This window comes from Anomaloglossus baeobatrachus, unplaced genomic scaffold, assembly GCF_048569485.1.
Source record: "Anomaloglossus baeobatrachus isolate aAnoBae1 unplaced genomic scaffold, aAnoBae1.hap1 Scaffold_2577, whole genome shotgun sequence".
Classification (NCBI taxonomy): Eukaryota; Metazoa; Chordata; class Amphibia; order Anura; family Aromobatidae; genus Anomaloglossus; species Anomaloglossus baeobatrachus.
This window is the reverse complement of record NW_027442133.1, coordinates 148,758-168,073: the sequence shown is the minus strand read 5'-3', so window position 1 is coordinate 168,073 and position 19,316 is coordinate 148,758. Positions and strand designations below refer to the sequence as shown.

Below are 19,316 nucleotides of genomic sequence, written 5' to 3'. Positions count from 1 at the left end.
GTAGGGAAGCAAGGGACAACACGACTAAGGCTTTGAACTTAATACACAAGGCAAAATCCGATGGGCTGCCTTTGATGCTTCTGTCGACCGACGCAGAAAAAGCGTTTGACAGAATGAACTGGATTTTTATGGAGGAGGTTTTGCGGGCGGTGGGGTTGGGGAGCATGATGCTTCCTTGGATTTGTTCCTTGTACAGCAGCCCTTCAGCAGCAGTCAGAGTGAACGGTCTCCTTTCAGAGAAATTCCCCATTCGTAATGGAACAAGACAGGGTTTGCCCTCTTTCGCCCCTGATTTTTATTTTGACTTTGGAACCCCTGCTCAGTCGGATTAGAGGCAACATTAACATATCGGGCCCTAACGTCTCAGGTACTACTTATAAAATTGCGGCTTATGCGGACGACTTGCTTTTCTTCATTACCGATCCTCGGGTTTCCCTCCCTAATCTTCTGAGAGAGTTGGAAACATACTCCTCTCTATCCAACTTTAGAATTAATATGTCAAAATCGGAGGCCCTAAATATATCTCTCCCCCTTGAGCAAGTCACATCGTTACAATCCGCATTCGAGTTTAGGTGGGCTAGCCAGTCTTTGAAGTATTTGGGCGTTCAGTTGTCTGCGGACACTGGCCAAATCTATAAGTTGAATTATCTCCCTCTTCTGCAATCTATTAGAAAAGATTGCGCTAACCGGGGGAAGGGTTACTTCACATGGTTTGGGAGATGTTCAATATTGAAGATGAATATCCTGCCACGTCTCTTATACCTCTTTCAATCCCTGCCGATTAGGATTCCTAACTCTTTCTTCAAGGAACTGGCCTCTCTACATATTAAATTTATCTGGGCCAACAGACCTGCGAGACTTTCCCGGTCCCTCTTGTGCAGACCTAAGAGTAGGGGTGGCCTGGGTATCCCAGACCTTAAAAAGTACTATTTGGCCACGCATATGGTTAGGGTATTGGATTGGTGCCGCCATTCCAGAACAAAGCCGTGGGTGGCCCTAGAACAGAGTTTCTCGGAAATACACCTCCCGGCCACCCCCTGGCTTTTGAACCTCTCCCTGCCTGCCCTGAGATCCCATCCCACCATTGGCGCCACTCTGGAATGCTGTTCGAGAGGGGAGGTCAGACGTCTCCTCTTGCCAGTGCCTTCCCCTATGTCACCCATACTAGGTGATCCGGAATTCCGTCCTGGTCTTTCGGACCCGGTCTTTAGAAATTTGGTTCAGGGGGGCAAATTCAGAGCTTGCCATCTGGGTAGAGAGGGGGAATGGCCTTCACTAGCGGATATCCGGGGCCTCTTGCCCTCGGGTCCCCTGGGGGAATGGAGGGCTATGCAGTTGAGGCACTTCATGCACTCCCTCTCTCATTTCAGTCGGTATGCCGGACCTCCTACGGGATTCGAGAAGTTGTGCCTAGCAGAGGGAGTCCTTCGACACTCACTATCCCTGGTATACAATATGTTAACAGATCCGGGAGATTTGCCCCCCCCCCGGCCTACCTACTGCAGTGGGAGAGGGACCTGGGGATCAGTTTATCCGACTCACAAAGAAACAACATCCTCCAGTTGGCACATAGAACTTCGATCAGTTCCAGACTGTTGGAAGCTAATTACAAACTGTTGGCTAGGTGGTACAGGGTCCCGACCAGACTCCATAGAATGTTTCCCTCAGCTGACCCTGCTTGTTGGAGATGCGGTCTGGGGGAGGGTGATTTTGTGCACATTTTTTGGTCTTGTCCTTCTCTGCAGCGGTTTTGGTCAGAGGTGGGGGAGGTAATCAGACGGGTGACCAGCACATCTGAGACACTGGGTCCGGAGCTATTTATCCTTCAGCTATCCGAACTCCCGGTCTCTAAATATAGGAGATCGTTGCTTAGATTCCTGGTCATGTCTGCCAGGTCTTGCATTCCGCTTGGCTGGAAGTCTACTACCCCCCCCACGCTGACACAGTGGGTTTCTCGGATTAACGATCTGATGCATATGGAGGATTTGACATCCTCTATTAACGACCGTCAGGAAGACTTTTATAGGACATGGTTTCCATGGTTGGAGTTCACCTACTCGGCAGAGTACGCGGATTTGTTCTCTGTTCCTCAGGAGTCGTGATCCTCCTTCCCCCCCCTTTTTTTTTTTTTTTTTTTTTCTCTCTCTCTTCCTCTTCCCCCCTCCCTCCCTTCCCTTTTTCCTACACCACTCTCTGGCCCCCCCTCCTGCTTTCTCCTCCCTCCCCTTTCTTTTCATCTCTCTCTCTCTCTATAGACCTTCAACCTTCTTTAGGCTTTGATCTCTTTTTCTTTGCTCTTCTCCCTACTATCATTAAGCTGGGTCGGCTTATAAAAAGTGTAAACTGGGCCAGACTCGAGTAGTAGTGGGGATGGGAACTGTAGATGTGTGCTGACTGTTTGTATATACATTATGTCATTGCTGTAATAATACCTGCGTCCCCGCGGGGAGCAGGGGATGTTTTGTCTAGTTACGAGTTTGGCTTTAAAATAAAGAATTTAAAAAAAAAAACCAAACATTTTATTTGTTCCTATAGCAACCACTGACAGTTTCTATTAATAGCCTGTAGCTCCCACCTCCCTTCAGTTTAATGGAGGCAGGATTGCGTAGAGTAACTGTAAAGCGCGGGGTTAAATTTTCCCGTCAAAACATAGTCTATGACGTTCCCTGGGTCACGTGGAGTGTCTGTGCAAAATTTCGTGATTGTAAATGCGATGGTGCAAATTCCTTTAGCGGACATACATACATACATACACTCAGCTTTAGACCCGTTTCACACGTCAGTGAAAAACACTGATGTTCTTCACTGGCGTGTAAAACACGCACATGTCCCTCCGTGTTCCGTGATTCACGGCACACATGGGTTGTCCATGTGCAATCCGTGATCCGTGATTGCACATGGACATTACTCACCTGCCTTCATTACTGCTGTCCACGGCGCTGAAGTCTCCTGCTCTGCAGCGTCCGCCCTCCGCTCTCAGCACCTACTTCCTGGTCTGCAGTTCCTGCCCTCATGAATATTCATGAGCCAGGCAGGAGCTGCCGAGAACTGAGCAGGCAGAGCGAATCACAGGCAAGGTAAGTTGAAAATATTTAATATGTCCGTGATTTTATGGTGCGTGTTTCACTGATCACACACGGATCACAGCATAGTGTGATCCGTGGGTTATCAGTGATGCCATAAAAAAAACTGACAGGTCTCCGTGCAGAATCACGGCCACGGGTGCACGCTGCATGGAGACAAGTTCAGTGAAAAATCACTGATGTGTGAGCAGACCCATTGATTATAATGGGTCTGCGTATGTCAGTGATTCTGGTACATTTTTAAAAAAAGCACAAACGTACCAGAATCACTGACCTGTGAAAGAGGCCTTATATATTAGATTTACTGGGTGTCACTAGGGAGGTTGGTTGCAGTGTATTTTCCTCTTTTTCCCTTGTGTGGCATTTTCCATCTCGGCCACTCTTCCTTGTTTTACTGCTTCACCTTCCTTTATAAATGATTTCAATAAAATATTTCTTCACTTTTTCATTTTTATTGTGGTCCTGTGGAAATTTTTTGGGTTTTTCCCTAATTAACAATTTTGGCGTTATACTTTAGGGGTCACCTATTCTTTTAGGTTCTATGTCTATCCTCTTGGACCAGACCATTCCTTTTAGGAATAATTTCTAGGTTTTGCTTTAAAATGGTGGTAGAAGGGATAGGGGAATTAGAGCAAGCGCATTATACTTACTGGTCTCACACACAGCTATAACGCTACTTCCAGGGCCACTCATTATCCTTCATACATATGCACTGCTACCCTCGCCCATAGGCAATGCCGGTGTCTGTGATTAGTTACAGTCATACTGCGCCCCCACCCTGTGTGTCCGACTGCTTTCAATCACAGACGCTGTATGAGTTCCTAGATTGGTGTAAAAATAAATAAAATTGGCTTAGGGTCCACCATATTCAGATACTTAGCACAGGTAAAGCAGATGGCTACAGGCTGCAGCACCCAGCCGTGTGCTTATCTTGGCTGTGTAACAAAATAAGAAGGACCGCATGCAGCTTTTTTTTATACAAATAACTTAAATAAATAATTTTTAAAAACCTGTATGTGGTCCCCCTCAATTTTGATACCCAGCCATGATGTAGCCGACAGCTGGGAGCTGGTATTCTCAGGCTGGACCCCCCCAGCCTAAGAATAGCAGCCTGCAGCCATCCAGGATTGTTTGCTTTATCATGACTGGGTTACAAAATTGGGATATGTATGTCTTATGTTGATACATAGCCTTTATCTGCGCTGGGTATCATAATATGGGGGACCCTACCTCAATTTTTTTTATTTATCTTTACACCAATCTAGACACACACAGCGTCTGTGATTGAAAGTAGTCAGACACGCTGTCACAACGGGAGGGGCGCGGTCTGACTGCAACTAATCGGAGACGCTGCAACTGCCGGTGGACAGGGAAAGCGGTGCATATGTATGAAGGCTGTTGAGTAGCCCCGGAGGTAGTATGAGCAGCCCCAGAAGCAGTGTTACAGACGGACGTGAGACTGGTCAGTATAAGGCTCCTGCTTTTCCCTTTGTTTTGTGTGTTTCAGTTTTTGTTGCCATAAATTCCCTCATTCAGCTAAAATATGGATTATATATGGCTGACAATGTGATTAGCGGTATGTGTGAGAACCCTGGCTGTGCTGTATGTCGCAGTAGTATTATTTTATTTTTTTTTTACTTCGTTTTATTAACAAAATAGTCAAGTCAGACAAAGTACACCACGGATTGTACATAGCAAAAAACAAATTATAAAGTACCAATCAAGCATCAAAGCTAATCTCAACCATATCTGGTGCAACGTTATCGTCTATCTACTTTAACATTGGAACAATCAACGTATCTCTGTGATAGACATGCAGGCAGCTTATTCAGAATTAGTCTGAGATAACCATAACTAAAGATCACAGAAATAACACAACAGACAAAAATAAAGTATAACCATACTATCACTATTTGCCGCTGGAGGATGTCACACCTTCAAATAGCAAAAAGAATCATTAGCTACATTAACCTCTCTCTCAAGTTTCTGTGAGTGTGCTGGGAGAGGAATTCCATAGATCCCAGATTTTACCCCACAGGGGTGTACTAACATATTCAATGCGTCACCAGCATTCCCGGTCAACGCTCTTCTGAATGCCAGGCACTTCCAGTCATGCGCATTAGACCTCTCTGAAGCTGGGACACATACACCCGGCTTCATACTTCACTTGACCGGACGTGCCTGGCATTCAGAAATGCGGTTGCAGCAAACACAGGTACGCGCGTCACCACTGGTGATGCTGAATTGAATAGCATGTTAGTACGCCCCTGTGGGCCCTGGTGGGCATACTTACATGCTAAAAAGGCGGACTACTCGGGGGATATAACGCCCATGGGACTAGTCCCCCATGGTCATTAGCATAAGATAAAGATCTTTAGAAATACTTTTTCTAAAGATCTCTTTATCTATGCTAGTGTATACAAGGACAGTTAAGGTCCAGTCACACTAAACAACTTACCAGCGATCCCAACAACGATAGGGATCGCTGGTAAGTTGCTAGGAGGTTGCTAGTGAGATGTCACACTGCGACGCTCCAGCGATCCCACCAGCAACCTGACCTGGCAGGGATCGCTGGAGCGTCGCTACACGAGTTGCTGGTGAGCTCACCAGCAACCAGTGACCAGCCCCCAGCGCCGCGTGGAAGATGCTGCGCTTGGTAACTAAGGTAAATATCGGGTAACCAACCCGATATTTACCTTGGTTACCAGCGCACGCAGCTACACGTGCAGAGAGCAGGGAGCAGCGCACACCGCTTAGCGCTGGCTCCCTGCTCTCCTAGTTACAGCACACATCGGGTTAATTACCCGATGTGTGCTGCAGCTACATGTGCACAGAGCAGGGAGCAGCGCACACTGCTTAGCGCTGGTTCCCTGCTCTCCTAGCTACAGTACACATCGGGTTAATTACCCGATGTGTGCTGCAGCCACATGTGCAAGGAGCAGGAGCCGGCACTGACAGAGCGGCGGAGGCTGGTAACGAAGGTAAATATCGGGTAACCAAGGACAGGGCTTCTTGGTTACCCGATGTTTACCGTAGTTACCAGCCTCCGCAGAAGCCGGCTCCTGCTGCCTGCACATTTAGTTGTTGCTGTCTCGCTGTCACACACAGCGATCTGTGCTTCACAGCGGGACAGCAACAACTAAAAAATGGCCCAGGACATTCAGCAACAACCAACGACCTCACAGCAGGGGCCAGGTTGTTGCTGGATGTCACACTAAGCAACATCACTAGCAACATCGCTGCTACGTCACAAAAGCTGTTCGTTGGCAGCGATGTTGCTAGCGATGTTGCTAGCGATGTTGCTTAGTGTGACAGGGCCTTTAGGCAGGAATTAGCAATATGCACCCAGAACTGCTCGTGGTTCTGGATGCATATTGCACCTGACAGGTTCCCTTTAACAGCTAACTCAATGAATGCCCTATTGGAATCCCATCCAAGGGATAATGAATGCGATTGCACTTTAGATGTTTAATCAAATGCGATTTTATTGTGAAAAAATATATAAAACATCCAAAAAAGTGGAAAACAGGGAGCCACCAGGAGGGACATCAACCTAAGTGCTGAAGTTGATGGTTCCACCTGCGTTCCAGTGTGCGCAATGCGGAAGTGATTTGAATGGAGGTGAGCAGTCAGAGCTCCATGCGCCATAGTCACCTGAGAAAAGCACAGGTTCTTATTTAAAATGCATCGTTTTAATTGGTTACGGGTACTTTATATAGACTGCTTGACCCCACCCTGACATGCCTCTTTGAGAAAGCATTAGTGAAACGTACGTCAGAGGTGGAGGGGCACGCCAATGCTGTTGAATGTAATAAGGTAAATGCTGTTTTTCAATGCCATTGATTCTATTAACAGATAGTTTTTACAGGATTGGTAATATCGCCAATATGAGCTTTTGCATGTGTTATATGTGATGCCATGTCTGTGATATACCTGCATGTGATGTGGACAATGTGTAAAATTTTGGGTTACTATGGAGCCTTTTATATGAACACAGCCAGCTGGCCTTCACTTATATGCTAACGATATCGGACATATAGCCGCAGGTCAGTGCCATCTCCCTCACATGCGATTATATTGTTTGACGGGTCGCATATACCTATGCGCATTCTATTTCCTTTGTATACTGCACCTTAATTGGCTCTGTGGGTGGTGTATACACTTGGTTATCCACGATACACAGACCCAGCTTTTAGGGGATGCGGCTATAAGGTTTAATTATTTGTAGTTTCACGAGCGCAATCTTCAATTGTTATATACATATTAAATTCTGTCTATAAATGGATACTGATAATTGACTTTATTAATAGTATATGTAATTTTATATTATACGCATACATATATATACACATATATATACACACACACAAATATTGTATAATTACAGTGTATTATAACAGTTGGCGGATTATTTATTATAATTATACATATTATCAGCTTCAGCACTTTGGTTTATGTCCCTCCTGGTGGCCCGTAACCAATTAAAACGATGCATTTTAAATAAGAACCTGTGCGTTGGTTTATGGTTTATAGCACTTTGGTTTATGTCCCTCCTGGTGGCTCCCTGCTTTCCACTTTTTTGGAAGTTTTGTATATTTTTTCACATAAAATCGCATTTGATTAAACATCTATAGTGCAATCGCATTCATTGTCCCTTGGATGGGATTCCAATCGGGCATTTATTGAGTTAGTTTATGCACAAACCGATAATATAAACTAATTGTAAAGGACAAATTTGTTGATTAACTATCCCTTTAACAACTACCTGTTAGATCACTGCAGCATTTACATGAACCTTAACCCTTTCACTGCTAGAAGAAATTTTAATATTCTCCAACTCGGGGTAAACGACGAGCAGACACAGAAGGGATCTGCGATCAACAACACACAGTGACCTTCTGATCCCAGATCCCCCCTGAGATCACATCAGGCTGTGACACACTCATGACAGTCACAGCCAGGAGTAGATTATAAGGCTATGTGCCCACGCTGCGGAAAATTTGCGGGATTTGCCACGATTTTTTCTCGGAAATTCCGCGGATTTTTCAAAAATCCGCAGTACAGCGAGTCCCCAGCCATTTCTATGGCATTTGAGGAGTGCTGTGCCCATACTGCGTTTTTTTCCGCAGTGGAAATAATGCGAATTTCCCTGCGGAAAAATCTGCAGCATGTGAATTATTCCTGCGGATTTCTCTGCAGGGTCCCATACTTACCTGCCTTGATAGCAGCGGTGCAGACTGGAGCACAGTGGAGCTAGGAGCAGGAAGGAGGTGGGCGGGGTCTGCACGAGCTCCAGTCATGTGACAGCCAGAGCTAGTGCAGGCCCGCCCACCTTCTCCTGCACAGTGCAGAGATACGGCGGGAAAGTGACGTGTTGCGTGATATAGGAAAGTATGCACCCCCGGGGGATCACTCCAGCACTGGTTCTGCATTGAGGATACAGTGCCGAAGCCATGGTACTGTATCCTCAATGCAGGACACCACAGCATATCCGTAGGATATTCCGCAGCATGTAAACAGACAAAGTTGTGCTGCGGTTTTCTGCGAGCTCCTACAGAATGTTCTGCGGATATATCCGCAGGACACTCTTCCCGTGGGCACATAGCCTAAGAGAAAGCAGAATATTCCCTGGGTTTATCCAGACTTATGTGTGCTGCAATGCCCTTGCTTCCTAATACACGAACATATGGCTCCTCCACCCTGCACTGTGCAACTTGAAGTAGTCACTGAGGCGGTGGAAGGAGCTGTAACAGTCACTGCTCAGAGAGAGAGGTCTGATACAACCCTCTACTGTCCCTGAAGGCTCAAAGAGACCGGCTGCAGGGAGAATATGACTGATGATAAAACAAGTTTGAGGCTCATTAACTTTCATTTTGATGTATACTGATGGTTTTTCTGTTCTCTTATGCATTTTATATTGCAGAACATTCTCTATTTACACAAAGGGATACGTTGCCAACAACGATAATTTTAACGCCGGTATAAAATATTCGATCAATGACAAATGTTTTATTGTTTGACATGTGATGTTTGCACTGAGCAGTGATCAGTAATCCACATTATTACAATTGATTTCCTAGGCAATCATCACATTTTAGACACTTAATAGAATATTACAGACAATTTCTACGACATTTTTTACTTTTACTTAAATTTGTAATTTTCATATTTAGATTACTATAATTTAAGTTTATTTTGTTTAAAAATCAAATAAGTTTTCTTCTTGGCAGATGACTGTACCAGCACCTCCGAAGCACATCTGATACCTTCATATTTTAAAGCAGATGATTGTAGCATCACACAAGATACATATGAAGAGCAAGGACACATCTCAAATATACTCTCAGCAAATCATCAGAAAGAACTATCATCTGATCCTGTTAAAGAACTATCTCCTAATCTATCAAAGACTGTTAAGCAAAACAGTAGTGTCAGAAGTGTGAAAGATCAAAGAGCGCACACAAGGTTGAAGACAATTTTATGCTTAGAATGTGAGAAATGTTTTACAGATAAAAGGAGATTTGCTATTCATTGGAGAATTCACATAGGAGTGAAGTCATTTTCATGCTCAGAATGTGGGAAATGTTTTAGTTGCAAATATTCTCTTGTTAAACATGAGAGAATTCACACAGGGGAGAAGCCATTTTCTTGCTCAGAATGTGGGAAATGTTTTACAGATAGATCTTCTCTTCGTACACATGAGAGAATTCACACAGGGGAGAAGTCATTTTCATGTTCAGAATGTGGGAAATGTTTTCTGAAGAAAAGTAATCTTCTTACACATGAGAGAATTCACACGGGGGAGAAGCCATTTTCTTGCTCAGAATGTGGGAAATGTTTTCATCATAAACCTCATCTTCTCACACATGAGAGAATTCACACAGGGGAGAAGCCATTTTCATGTTCAGAATGTGGGAAATGTTTTCTGAAGAAAAGTAATCTTCTTACACATGAGAGAATTCACACGGGGGAGAAGCCATTTTCTTGCTCAGAATGTGGGAAATGTTTTCATCATAAACCTCATCTTCTCACACATGAGAGAATTCACACAGGGGAGAAGTCATTTTCTTGCTCAGAATGTGGGAAATGTTTTAGACATAGATCTTCTCTTCTTACACATGAGAGAATTCACACAGGGGAGAAGCCATTTTCTTGCTCAGAATGTGGGAAATGTTTTCATCATAAACCTCATCTTCTCACACATGAGAGAATTCACACAGGGGAGAAGCCATTTTCATGTTCAGAATGTGGGAAATGTTTTCTGAAGAAAAGTAATCTTCTTACACATGAGAGAATTCACACGGGGGAGAAGCCATTTTCTTGCTCAGAATGTGGGAAATGTTTTCATCATAAACCTCATCTTCTCACACATGAGAGAATTCACACAGGGGAGAAGTCATTTTCTTGCTCAGAATGTGGGAAATGTTTTAGACATAGATCTTCTCTTCTTACACATGAGAGAATTCACACAGGGGAGAAGCCATTTTCTTGCTCAGAATGTGGGAAATGTTTTCATCATAAACCTCATCTTCTCACACATGAGAGAATTCACACAGGGGAGAAGCCATTTTCATGTTCAGAATGTGGGAAATGTTTTCTGAAGAAAAGTAATCTTCTTACACATGAGAGAATTCACACGGGGGAGAAGCCATTTTCTTGCTCAGAATGTGGGAAATGTTTTCATCATAAACCTCATCTTCTCACACATGAGAGAATTCACACAGGGGAGAAGTCATTTTCTTGCTCAGAATGTGGGAAATGTTTTAGACATAGATCTTCTCTTCTTAGACATGAGAGAATTCACACAGGGGAGAAGCCATTTTCTTGCTCAGAATGTGGGAAATTTTTTAGAAATAGATATTCTCTTTTTGAACATGAGAGAATTCACACAGGGGAGAAGCCATTTTCTTGCTCAGAATGTGGGAAATGTTTTACAGATAGATCTTCTCTTCGTACACATGAGAGAATTCACACAGGGGAGAAGTCATTTTCTTGCTCAGAATGTGGGAAATGTTTTAGACATAGATCTTCTCTTCTTACACATGAGAGAATTCACACAGGGGAGAAGCCATTTTCTTGCTCAGAATGTGGGAAATGTTTTACAGATAGATCTTCTCTTCGTACACATGAGAGAATTCACACAGGGGAGAAGTCATTTTCATGTTCAGAATGTGGGAAATGTTTTGTTAGGAAATTACAACTTGTTAGACATAAAAGAACTCACACTGGGAAGAAGCCATGTTAACTCCATGGTGACAACCTAATTCTTTTGTTATGTTTTTACCAATAAAACAAATGACTATACTACATAAAAAGTTAATACATAACATTTACCTTCTGTCTACTATGTCAGCTTAAGGGTGCTTTTACACTGAGTTCCTCTCCCTGTTCAGTGGTCCTGTCGAGGCCTCTATCTGAACCCCCCCACCCAACTGCCCTCCCAAAAAAAAAAAACCGGAATTTGGATGTATGCGCTGATAGGGCCACGGACAATAATGGTGCAGATGGAGTCTGTTGTGCTCCATTTTCGGGGGTTTATGCTTACTCGAAGTTGATACCCAGATGCAGTCTGCTACAGCTGGGTGTGCGCCTCCAATAGGCGTATATGCCTGAAAATGGTGCGCGACAGAGTTCCATTGGTACATACGTCCAAACCCTGTTTTGCGGGGGGTTCGAACGGATGCTCCAATGGGACCAATGAACGGGGAGAGGAACGCAGTGTAAAAGCGGCCTTATCCTTCAGATGTCCTTTTATTTTGCCAAAAGGGTTAAACATTTAACAGCAAGTTTGAGCTTTGATTATTTTAGGGCAATTAACACAACTTATTTTTTAGGGACCTATTTGTTTTCAAGTGACTTTCAGGGGCCTATGTATTAGACATTTCCTTGAAGGAATATCAGTTTTAAAATACCACCCCACAAAATATTTAATACGGCTTTCAGGAGGTTTAACTCTTCGGGTGCTTCATAAGAAATGCAAAATGGAATTATTGGAATGAAAAACTGTGAAACTATCATAATGTGTGGGGGGGCTGTGGGTAACCTGTAGTGGTGTGGGGGCCATCATATAGTGTGTGGGGGTCTGCAATCACTCTCTATGGGGAGGACTCTGGGGACCACCATCAACAGGGCTACCTCATCGTGTGTTAGGCCCCTGTGGTGGCAGCCATAATACTGTGGGGGTGAGGGGGGTTGCTGTGGTGCTTATGTCAACATTTTCTGAGATCCGTACCATTTTCATTTTTCAGGTTAGATCTGTGCGGGCGCTTATATTTTGCGTCCTGAGCTGATGTGTTTTTATTATTACCATTTTGGAGTAAATACAATGTTTTCATCGCTTATTGCATTTGTTTGCTAGAGGATAATCAATTTAATATTTTGATAGACCAGACTTTTGCGTATGAGGATTTTATTTTTCTTTATTTTTAATGTGGGAATAGAGGGGTAATTCAACTAAAACTATTTTTTATGATTAAAAAAAAAATCTATATATTTTTTATTGTATTTAGTAGTTCTTTTAGGGTAATTTACTCGCCATCAGCCGATTGCTTGTACTTCAGGATTGCTGTATATAACAAAAAGTCATGGTTTCCGATGAACGCTACCCATGGATTGGTTTTCTTAGCAGTACAATCTTGATGGGCAAGATGTCTTTAGCAGACCCCCAGTGGTCATGATAAACCATCCGCTCACTGTGATTGTTTATCAGGTGGGACGATGGCTAGTTAGAGCCATGTGCCCCTCAGCCACGCGCTGTACATTCCGCTTAGAACAAGGTTAAATGCTGCAGGCGCAGCGCCTCTCCACTCGTGGCTGTTAGCGGCATGAGGATGGCTTAAAAACAAAACCATTTGCCAGCAAACATGTGGGCTCAGCTAACTGAGACTGCATCAAAGACAGGGAGCCGGCAAATGTTGTCAGTACATCATATATGTTATGTTTCAATCCCTTACCAACATATAAATTCAGCAAACAGTATCACATGTGCTCAGATTAGATACAGTAGTTTAGAAGACGACATCACATGATTTGGATTTTATAACCGCTCCGTATATGGCATCACACATGCCTACATTAGATACTATTTTGGGATTAGATATAGTATTACATGTAAAATTAGGTTCAGCAGTCAATATTACACTTGACAGGATTAGATACACAACTCAGCATACAGTATCACTGGTGCTTGCATTATACACAGCCAGCGGATCAGTAGATTGTATCACAGATGACCTGATTTGATACATTGGCTTAGAAGACAATATTACACATGCTTAGTTACAGTGAAAAAGCAGATGGTATCACACATGATAGGATTAGATACACATAGCTCAGCAGTGTGGCACAAGACCGGATTAGATACATTGGCTTAGAAGACAGTGTGATGGTGGGATATGGTGTACTGTGTATCAAGTTGAGTAGGTTCATATTTTATGCTTGGTTCACTGTCCATTATTTGTATTGCCTATGTGTACATTGTATTGTCTGTAGGTAATCACCCCCTGCAGTGTTCCTGTCCCTCAGTCTGGGGGAAGGGGGCCTGGGATCCACCTAAATTCTCTGCTTACCTGGAGGATTTGTCGTTCTGGGTGAGACTTACGAGAGAAGAAGCAGGATTGAACCTCTGAGGGAAAAGCTGCGGCTCCTCAGAGAGACCTGGACATTTATCCCATTACTGGACTATATTCGTGTTTCTTTACTATTTTTACCTTCTGTATGGTGGATTATGTTATGGACCATTTGATTTGCTTGGAATAAATGCTCTTTGGATTATACAGCCATCTCTAGGTCTGTTGATTGTGTGATATGGGAAAGGGACTCTACCACAGACAGTATCACACAAGATTAGATACAATAGTTCAGCAGTCAGAATCACACTTGATAGGATTAGATAAAAAGCTCAGCAGACATTATCATGATAGGATTAAATACAGTAGATTAGTAGACGGTATCACACATGATGGGATTAGATACAGTAGGTTAGTAGACGGTATCACACATGATGGAATTAGATACAGTGGGTTAGACCATATCACACATGATGGGATTAGATACAGTAGATTAATTAACAATTAATACACATATGAAGATCATTTACATAATCACAAGTAACTCCATGAGTTCCTACAAGCAAGTCAATACAAATATAATGTAATTATACAAATATAATTCATTCCCTTAGGTTATTTTGTATCCAATTTTATAATCCAATATAGTTCTCTTAACAAAAGGGTTTTTTTTTTCGTATATCTCCCCCTGTAATCTGATCATCCATTTTCTCTATACCATAAAATGTGAAATTATGCAGCTCACTATTATGTTTCTCCACAAAGTGTTTGCATGCACCTGAATATCCAGAATTTTTATTTTTGATATTCGTGATATTTTCCGCTATCCGTTTTTTTATTTCCCTTATTGTACAACCTATATATTTAATTTCATGTTTTTTTTGCAGTATATACAATAAACTACAAAGTTCGTATTGCAGTTAATTCATTTTTTATATCCGTTTTCATATAAATTTTTTGCGTTTGTAACGTATATTGGCATACATTACATTTTGGGCACGTGCATTTATAAAAGCCATTACAACAGTGTCACGTCTTTTTGGGGTTTTTTTGTGGCACATATAAACTCGGTGACAAAATCGCACTCAATGATTTTCCCCTTCTTGGAGCACAAGTAAATCCATCACTAAGAATTTTATTCAAATGTTGGTCTTGATATAGAATTGGGATATATTTCTGGATTTTTTTTTTATCTCATGAAACTGGCAACTATAAGGGGTGCTGAAAACTACATTAGATTTACCCGATCTCATGTTATTGCTTGATTCCATATTCTTTTCTCCAATTTTCATGGTGTCTTTTTCAATTACTTTTTTATGCCTCCATCAACCTGTCCTTTCTTGTATCTCCTTTCAAAAAGTCTTATTTTTACTAACTCACTTTGTTCTTTAAAGGGAACCTGTCACCACTTTTTTGCCCTATAAGCTGCAGCCACCACCACCGGGCTCTTATATACAGCATTCTAGCATGCTGTATAAAAGAGCCCAGGACGCTGTGTAGAACATAAAAAATACTTTATTTATTTATTTATTTACATGTTAGAATACTGTATATAAGAGCCAGTGGTGGTCGCCGCAGGTGATCGTCCAAAAAAGTGGTGACAGGTTCCCTTTAAACCATATTTTATTCAAACAGTTTCTATAGATTCTGTTCATCTCTCCATACGGTATGGAATTAATAGTATGACCTGGATGGCAACTATCTGCTCTTAAGGCTGCTTTACACGTAACGATATCGCTAGCAATATCATTAGTGAAAGCACCCACCCCCATCGTTTGTGCGTCACATGCAAATTGTTGCCCGTGGTGAACAAACTCGGTAGTACGCGTCACACGTACTTACCTCCCTAACGACTTCTATGTGGGCGGCGAACAACCTCTTCCTGAAGGGGGAGGTTTGTGTGCCGTCACAGAGCAGTCCACTAATAGAAGCGGAGGGGCGGAGAGTAGACGCATGAACGTCACTCCCACCTCGTTGCTGACGGACGCAGGTAAACTGTTGTTAGTTGTTCCTGGGGTGTCACACGTAGCGATGTGTGCTGCCTCAGGAACGACGAACAACCTGCGTCCAGGAATGTCAACGATATTTTGAAAATGAACGACATGTCAACAATTGGTAAGTATTTTTGGATCGTTAACACTCGTTCGGAGGTGTTACACGTAACGACATCTCTAACGATGCCGGATGTGCGTCACGAATTCCGTGACCCCAGCGATATATCGTTGCGTGTAAAGCCGCCTTTAGGGTTGTGTTCCCACTAATCGGTTTCCTGTAGTTGCGGTAATTGATTTTATGTTTCCTGACTGCCCCTTAAATATAAATCTAAAAAACTGACTTGATTTTGCAGTTCAGTATATGTAAATTTTAGATTATTATCGTTTGTATTAATGTATTTAATAAATAGTGGGACCCTCTCCAATTCTCCCACCCAAATTATTAGTATGTCATCCAAATATCTTAAATATAGATCTACAGGCTGCTTTACACGTTTCAATTTCTCGTGCGATCGCATTTGCGATCGCACCTGCCCCCCATCGTTTGTGCGGCACCGGCAATTCCTTGCCCGTGTCGCACAAAGTCATAAATCCCCGTCACACGTACTTACCTTCCAAACGACCTCGCTGTGGGCGGCGAACATCCACTTCCTGAAGGGGGAGGGATGTTCGGCGTCACAGCGACGTCCCACAGCGGCCGCCCAATAGAAGCAGAGGGGTGGAGATGAGCGGGACGTAAACATCCCGCCCACCTCCTTCCTTCGCATTACCGGTGGCCGCAGGTAAGCTGCAGTTCATCATTCCCGGGGTGTCACACGGAGCGATGTGTGCTGCCTCGGGAACGATGAACAACCGGAGCACAGAAGGAAGTTCGTTTTTTTCAAAATGAGCAACGTATCAACGAGCAACGATAAGGTATTTTTGCTTGTTCACGTCGCTCATTTGTGTTACACGCTAGGATATGTCAAATGAGGCCGGATATGCGTCACTAACGACGTGACCCCAACGACATATTGTTTGATATATCGTAGCGTGTAAAGCCCGCTTATGTCTTTTATAAATGGGTTTTTGCAGAGAACATCAAATTCTCTTCCCACCAAACATAACCACCAGAACATAAAAAGAATAGCCAATGAAGGCGAGAAACACGAGCCCATCGGGCAGCCCTCAATTTACATATAATATTCCTCATTAAACATGAAAAAATTATATTTCAACAAATATTCTATGCTGCGTACAAGAATTTCCTTTGTTTCATCAGTATACTCACTATATTTCGGAAAGTGATGATAAACAGTCGTAACTGCTAATTCATGAGGGATAGAAGAAAATTGGTTTATAACATCACAAGACAAAAATCTGGATTTTTCAGACCGTTTAGTTTGTTTCATATAATCTATTACCGTTGAGGTGTCTTTCAAATATCCCGGGTTCTGGAAATCAGAGGCTGTAAATGAAAATCTACCCATTTACTTAGATTTTCATGCAGCGACGAAATACTAGATAAAATGGGTCGCAGTGGAATGGGGAACTCATTTTTATGGGTTTTCGGTAAACTGTGAAAAATTGGAGCAATGGGATTATTTTTTTTTTTTAAAAAAACTCCCATTCTTTGCCCGTCTTCCAGCTATTGATTCAGGATTCTAGTACAGGATTCTGTGGGATTTGATTGGATTTTTTTATATGTTTTATTGTTGTCCAAAATTTCATAAACACATTTTTCAGAATATTTTTTATCCATAACTACAATACATCCTGCCTCATCTGATCATCTCTTTTTGAAAGACTAGCAATTGCTTTTCTCTCATCAAGGGTTAAATTGTCACCACCCCTCCATCCATTATCCTTGGTGTTTTTAAATTATTCCTTCAAATCTCTCTCTCCCTGTGTCAGACCTGCAGTGCTGAGTGCGGTCTCTCCCTGTGTCAGGCCTGCAGTGCTGAGTGCGGTCTCTCCCTGTGTCAGGCCTGCAGTGCTGAGTGCGGTCTCTCCCTGTGTCAGGCCTGCGGTGCTGAGTGCGGTCTCTCCCTGTGTCAGGCCTGTGGTGCTGAGTGCGGTCTCTTCCTGTGTCAGGCCTGCAGTGCTGAGTGCGATCTCTCCCTGTGTCAGGCCTGCAGTGCTGAGTGCAATCTCTCCCTGTGTCAGGCCTACGGTGCTGAGTGCGATCTCTCCCTGTGTCAGGCCTGCGATGCTGAGTGCGGTCTCTCCCTGTGTCAGGCCTGCGGTGCTGAGTGCGATCTCCCTGTGTCAGGCCATATCAAAAGGAAACTGGAGAAAAACAGGTTTTTCGCCGCGCTTGAAGACCACAGACTTTGGTGTCAGACAAATGATTCTTTTTATTTCATCCTACGCGTTTCGGAGACCCCAATTGTCTCCTTCTTCAGGGAAAGGAATATTCATTTCCCTGAAGAAGGAGACAGTTGGGGTCTCCGAAACGCGTAGGTGAAATAAAAAGAATCATTTGTCTGACACCAAAGTCTGTGGTCTTCAAGCGCGGCGAAAAACCTGTTTTTCTCCAGTTTCCTTTTGATATTCCATTTGTGCAACAGGGCTGCTGCTGGACTACTTAGGCGCTCACTCTATGCTGGTAAAGGAGTTGTGACTGGCACAACCCGATCAGGTGAGTGCACCACTTCTATATGATTTTTACCCAATATATCGGGTAAGACCCTATTGCGCCTTCTCTCTCCTATTTAGATTTTCCTGTGTCAGGCCTGCAGTGCTGAGTGCGATCTCTCCCTATGTCAGGCCCATACCTCCCAACTTTTCAAGAAAGGAAAGAGGGACAGCGGCAAATTTTGACCACGCCCCTAGCCACACCCATTTGGCAGTAAGGGTCATTCAGCAGATGTCCCGCACTGTTCATTCATATTCATAGCAGTCAGAATTTTTTTATATTTCTGTGTGTCACTATATGACATGTTGCTTATTTGTACCTATAAATCCGTGTTCACACGTTGCATAAATTCTTTTTGTTTCTGTCTGCACCAAACTACACAATAACTATCTTCTCCATTTCCATTTTTGCTGCATTTTTTCTGCCTTTTCTCCATTATTTAATGTGTTTTTGGTTCAGATGTGAATCTGTGTTTTTAAGTGTTTTTATTGTACAGAGAAGCTTTTTCCTGCATTTTTTTAAGCTCCACATAGAAACCTCCAGAGAAAAAAAAACCCCGAAACCGCAGAATTCAGCGGCGTCTTTTCATGAAATCACATCCACTTTACTTGGACAATTAAACACAGCGGAATAAATGTGCAAAAAACAGCAGAAAAAAATGCAGCATTTACACTACATGGGAATATGGACTAATGGTCCAAGCAAAGTGGATGAGACGTCATGCAATCTCCGCCCCTGGTGCGTAGAAAGACACCGCTGAAAAAATGCAGCATTTACGCTATGTGTGAACACGGCCTCAGTGATACATTTTTATTACATTTTTTATGGGTTTTAATAAAGAAAATAATAAATTGCACCATTTTTTCCCGCCATTTACCAATCCCCATAAATAACCTGATCGCTGTGTTGTTCAGGTCATTACGATTACAGGGACACCAAATATACCCATGTTATTGCTGATTTGTGATGTTTATTATTTTATAAAAAAGTGTAATAAAATTACATTATTCTATTTTTTTTATTATTTTTAGTAATTTTATTAGAAGAAAAAAAA

The 19,316-nt window shown here is 42.8% G+C and overlaps 1 protein-coding gene across 1 annotated transcript in view; it reads left to right on the top strand.

The window, feature by feature from the left end:
* LOC142263434 (uncharacterized) overlaps nucleotides 1-19,316 on the top strand; it is a 151,970-nt gene that overhangs the window by 18,652 nt on the left and 114,002 nt on the right. The window contains exon 3 of the mRNA XM_075332215.1: nucleotides 9,314-11,286. Within this exon, the coding sequence (XP_075188330.1) occupies nucleotides 9,314-11,286 (1,973 nt within the window). The remainder of the gene's footprint in view (nucleotides 1-9,313; nucleotides 11,287-19,316) is intronic.